The 5,144-nt window shown below is 57.7% G+C and overlaps 1 protein-coding gene across 1 annotated transcript; it reads left to right on the top strand.

Annotated features, from left to right (window-relative positions):
• Positions 1-737: 737 nt before the first annotated feature.
• Positions 738-4,671, top strand: LOC104290282 (ras association domain-containing protein 7-like). The gene is made up of 5 exons (XM_009889361.1): positions 738-900; positions 1,110-2,014; positions 3,018-3,186; positions 3,839-3,949; positions 4,640-4,671. The coding sequence occupies exons 1-5, from the start codon at positions 798-800 to the stop codon at positions 4,669-4,671; spliced, it is 1,320 nt and encodes a 439-aa protein (XP_009887663.1). The 5' UTR covers positions 738-797.
• The last annotated feature ends 473 nt before the right edge of the window (positions 4,672-5,144 follow it).

Genomic DNA, 5,144 nt, shown 5'->3' with positions numbered 1-5,144 from the left:
GAGTTGGGTGCACCTGGGCTAATGGGTGTTATTTTAATGCAGGAGAAGTCACCACCAGGTGGGAATCGGGCTGGGCCTTGGTGTTGGGCACAGGATCCCCAGGGATCCTGGGCTTTGCTGGGGGCATTCATGCCTGGCTCCCCTTTCCAAACCCTGCCTTTGGTCATGTTTTTGTGCAGAAAGAGGCTTTACTTTAATTTCTGATAAATTGAGATAGAGGTAAATAGATTAAACTGTGTGTCATCTGCACCTTCTCTCAATATCCCCTTGTGAGGGTGGGCAGCCAGTGGTTTCTCTGCCTTTTGCAATATTGTTTGGAAAATCCCCTGGTGCCGGCCTGCCAATTTGTCAAAGAAATCGAAGTGAAAGTCCAGCAAACCTATTAGAAGTCTGCGCTCATAGCAGAAATAAGCTGGGCATCTCCTCCAGGGCACCATGCAAGCACACAAACCCCATCATTTCCCACCACTAGAAGATTTGGACCTGCTGCCCAGATATGTGGGCTTTTTTTTTTCTTTTTACAGATGAACATCAGTGTTTTAATAATATCAACAAAAGTGCAGTCCATGTGCAGGGAGAGCTGCAGAGATGGATGGATGGAGGGCAGCAGTGAGCAACTGCTTGGTCTAGGATGAGCCTTATGAGATGCTGGCATTAAAGATGATTTAATGACACCACTCTTAAAGCATCTTGTATTCCTCATTAGAGGCTTGGGATGGAAACCTGGTTTCTTTTTTCCCCTGCAGGCAGCCTGCACTGCAATGACCCAGCACGCCTGAGGCCCAGCAGCCACGGGGATGGAGCTGAAGGTCTGGGTGGACGGGATCCAGAGGGTCGTCTGTGGTGTCTCTGAGCAAACCACCTGCCAAGAAGTGGTCATCGCCTTGGCACGGGCCATCGGTGAGCCATCTCCATCTGGGGGGGATGCCCCTTTCTGGGTGAAGGCATCTGCCGAGGGGATGCCCCATCTGCAGGTGCTTCCTGGGAAGAGGGTATCCTGCTCTGGGGTGGTGCAGACGTCACCAGCGGCTGCCCGTGCGGCAGCAGCCTCTGCACACCACTGTTGGCCATGTCTTCTCCCATCTGACATCCTCACTTCCTCCAAACAGGTCAGACTGGCCGCTACGTCCTGGTGCAGAAGCTGCGGGAGAAGGAGCGGCAGCTGCTGCCTCTGGAATGCCCCTTGGAGTCACTGGCCAAGTGCGGACAGTATGCCAACGATGTGCAGTTCGTCCTGCGGCGGACGGGTCCCAGCATGGCCGAGCGGCCCTCCTCAGAGGGCGCTCCCCAAGCCCCTGAGAGGACGTTCATTCGGGCCAGCTTGCCCATCAAGCCCAGGCCTGCCGGTACAGATGCACCCCGTTCCCGGGAGTCGAAAAAATCCATGACCTTCAACTTGGATCCTACAGGCTCCAGTGACCTGTTTGCCATGAGCCGCTGGAGGCACCAAGTGCGGGAAGGGATGGACTTGGAGGGCAGTGGGGTTGTGCAACCCTCCAAGGAGGAGCTGTTTAGGAGGGTGCTGCAGCAACAGGAGCAGCTGCATTCCTTGGAGGCCCATGGGGACACCCTGGAGACAGACCTACGGCTCTGGGAGCGCAGCCGGCTCACCGGCCAGGAGGATGAGATCCTCTACCTGGAGCACCTGGTACGGAGGAATGAGACAGAGCTGGGCGAGGAGGAGTTTTGGCAGAGCGAGCTCCGGCTGGAAAAAGAGTGTGAGCGGGAGCGACAGGAGCGGGTTAGGAGCCTGCGGGCCAGCCTGGAGGAGTACACACAGAGGATCTACGAGCTGAGTGCCCGGACAGAAGCCCTGCAGGAGGAGATCCAGTGGGAGATGGCCGAGAGAGCCAAGAGGGGGAAGGAGACCCCTGCACCCAGCCCCACAGAGCTTGAGGACATGGCTGCCAAGATGAAAAGGGACCTGGAGGCCAAGGTCAAGCAAGGCACCCAGCTGGAGAGCAACCTGGCTACTGTGGAGAAGGCCTTGGAGGAAGCTGAAAGGAATCTGCAGGTAGATAGGACCAGGCTGAGCAGCCCCATGGCTTGGTGGGACCTTCAGGAGGGGATGGGACCAGCTTTCCAGCGGCACGGGGCCAGTGGGTTGAGTGGGTTGGTCCTGCCCCAGCTAGCTGGTGAGAGTGGGACTGGGTGCATGCAGGTGTCTCAGCGGCAGTGACTGCTCTTGGGGGGACACTACCGCTTTTACCTAGCTAGTGAAGGGTGCCACAGCCATTGCTCTCCGTGCAAGCTGTGTCTGGACTGGGGCTCCTGCTGGCTGGTGCGTGGGGAGCACAGCATCATCCAGCTCTGGTGCAGATGATGGTGCTGGAGCAAATGGTCCATGCGCAGGGTCAGTGGCATTGGCATAAGGGTTGATGTCACCTTGGATAAAGGAGTTGTGGAGGGGGATAGCATATGTCCCCGTGCTGCCTGTGCACAAAGCCTTTTGACCATGCAAGCTGTGCAGGGGCTCAGACTTATCAGGGGGGTTGCACAGTGTGGAAGTAGCAGCCGTGGGGCTGAGTCGTGATGCCCTCTGGCTTCCCTGTCCAGGTGCTGTGTGACATCTGCCCTCTGCCCACCAGGTCCCCTTCGGTGGAGCAAAAGGGAGAAGTTTTTGCCCAGCCAGGTGGTGGTAGCTGCCCTTCCCCAGGGTGGCCATGCTTCCAGCATCTCGTCTTGCGCATCTCAGTTGCATCCCTCATCTTCCAGCACAGTGTCAGCCGCCATTTGACGGCTGCTCGCACCCTCTTGTGGAGACGCAGCAAAGCAGGGCTGTTCCCAAAACAATGCCTTCCTCGTCGTCGTCTCCCCCCCTGGCACCCCGCTTCCTGCAGGCCCTCAGAGAGGGGTGGCCAAGCTGTGGTACCCCCGAGGTCCCCTCTGCCAGCTCCAGCAGGGTGAGCCCCAGCTGGGGGAGCAGCCCCGGGGGGGGGGGGTTATCCCAGCTGGTTTGGGGCATGGAGGTGGACAGGCGGCTCACCCTGTCCCCCTCCTCGGTGTGTGTTTTGCAGCTCCAGACCCAAGAGCTGGAGGAATTAAATAAGGAGCTGAGGCAGTGTAATTTGCAGCAGTTTATTCAGCAGACGGGGGCCACAGTGACTGTCCTGCAGGCCAGGTCTGAGGAGGATGCCCAGCCGGAGCCGAGCCCGCGCGAGCGGCCGGCCGGAGAACCGGAGGTCGGCATGCTGCCGCCGGCTCGGCCGCGGGGGCCGCTCCACGGGACCCCTGCCCGCTCCCTGCCTCCCCCTCCAAGGGGGTCAGCCCCAAAGCTGGCCAGTTCTGCCATGGGTGCTGAGGTTAGGCAGCGGGGATGGGGTTTCAGTGTTGGCACAGCAGTCGCTTGCTACCCTGGGGGGGTCTCTGAGGTTTGCCAGCCCCGGGCCTCCTTCCTCCCCACTGAAGCCTTGGGGTTGCTCGTAGCCGTGCTCAGGCGTCAGATCCTTTGTTGCTGCTTTTGGGGCTGGGGCGGCCGCAGGAAGCTTCCCTTTGCAGCATTGCTGCATGCCACCGCTGCAAAAAGCAGGTGGCCAAGGGCCTGTGTCAGCCCCCAGGGGCTGAGGGCTGGTGGGGATGGGCTCCAGCTGCCAATAACCTCTTTGTGTTTGGCGAGGGAAGGGTGAACATGGTGCCTGGGGCCACATCCATGCAGGTACAAGAGGAGGTGGCGGGGGGCTCTCGTGGAACGGGACGGGGGAAAACGGGGACCTGGTCATTTCTCCTTTGGAGCACCCAGAGAGGGTGACGTGGATGCCCTGCAGCACTGCAGCAGCCATGCCTGGCAAGCGCAGGAGGCATGACCCGTCTGAGCCACGCATTTTTCCCTATCCTGTAGGTTTTCCTCCCACCACCGGTGCCGACTCACCTCCCCGGGCCAGCACCAAGCAGCTCCTCAGCCATCCTAGGACCCTGCCAGAGCCCCTGGTGTCCAGCCTGAACCCTGAGGGTGCGTATGTCCCGGCAGGCACCTGGGAGTGTGAGCTGGGCTGGGGAAGATGCGTGGGAAGGAGGGAGAGGCTTTTGCTGCCCAAAACGGGCTGCAGAGAGCGAGCAAGAGCTGGGAGCGAGAGGCCGGAGCTATTTATAGATGCCATTAGGAAGAGCAAAGCTTGCATCCCGGCAGCCTCTGCTCTGCTGCCAGGGGCTCACACACTGGTGGTCCGGCTCTCTGCCCTGCAGGGAGCTGCAGAGGATGCTCCTTATCCCCTCTCATGCCACCCCACATCCCCTGGGGCAAAGACCTTGCTAGGGTTAACGCGGGGAGGATTTGGCTCCCATCTTTCACACGAGTCGCTTCTGCTCCATCTTGGGGACCAGTTCAGCCCAAAACCCTTTCCACATCCCATAACCCTTTTTCCACCTTGCACCACATTTTTGGGTGCAGCAGAAGCAAGCTGTGATGTCCCTGCCCACTGTGGTGATGCTGCCTGCATCCCCTCAGCAAAACCCTACTGCCATCCTCCTCATGGCCCAAAACATCCATGTCTATCTCGCCAGATGCTGCGGTGTCTGCATGTCCATCTCCCAGTCCAGGCTTTGCGCTCGCATATGTCCTGTTTTCCCTTCCTCTTTTCTTTCTGCAAGCACTCGTCCACCATGATGGAGTCACTCAGGTTGTTTTTGTCTTGTCTTGCAGTCATATCAACCAGGCAGAGCATCTGGAGGTAGAAGGGCCTGACCAGCGGAGGACTGATTGCCTTGCAAGTGTAACTGTATAAATAAACCATATTATATATATATATATTTTTTACTACTTTATATTGTGAATGGATGTGGACGGCCAGACAGAGTATTTTTACAGACTGTAAAATAAAAACAGAGACTGACAACACAAAGCAACCCTCTTCCCCTGCGGATGGAAGTGACCCCCTTCTATTTTTTTTTTTTTTTTTTTTAAAGTGCTTCCTATGTTCAACAGAAAACAGCAGCGTTCCTGTTCCGCATAGTCTCCTCAAAAGACCCATTGTGAATTTGTAAAAGTCCTCTCTCTCCTTTGACTAGGGGAGCAAAGCTGTGGTGGAGACCTGCCTGGAGGCTCGCCTGGATGGAGCAAGTTAACAGGTTTTGCAGCATGTCACTGCAGCAAGTGGGGCCGTGACAAACAGCCTCTTCACTGGCTGCAGGGGAGGTACAAGAGCAGC

This window comes from Charadrius vociferus, unplaced genomic scaffold (genome assembly GCF_000708025.1).
Source record: "Charadrius vociferus isolate BGI_N301 unplaced genomic scaffold, ASM70802v2 scaffold467, whole genome shotgun sequence".
NCBI classification, from domain to species: Eukaryota; Metazoa; Chordata; class Aves; order Charadriiformes; family Charadriidae; genus Charadrius; species Charadrius vociferus.
Note: the sequence above shows the minus strand (reverse complement) of the source record. Positions and strands in the feature narration are given on the sequence as shown.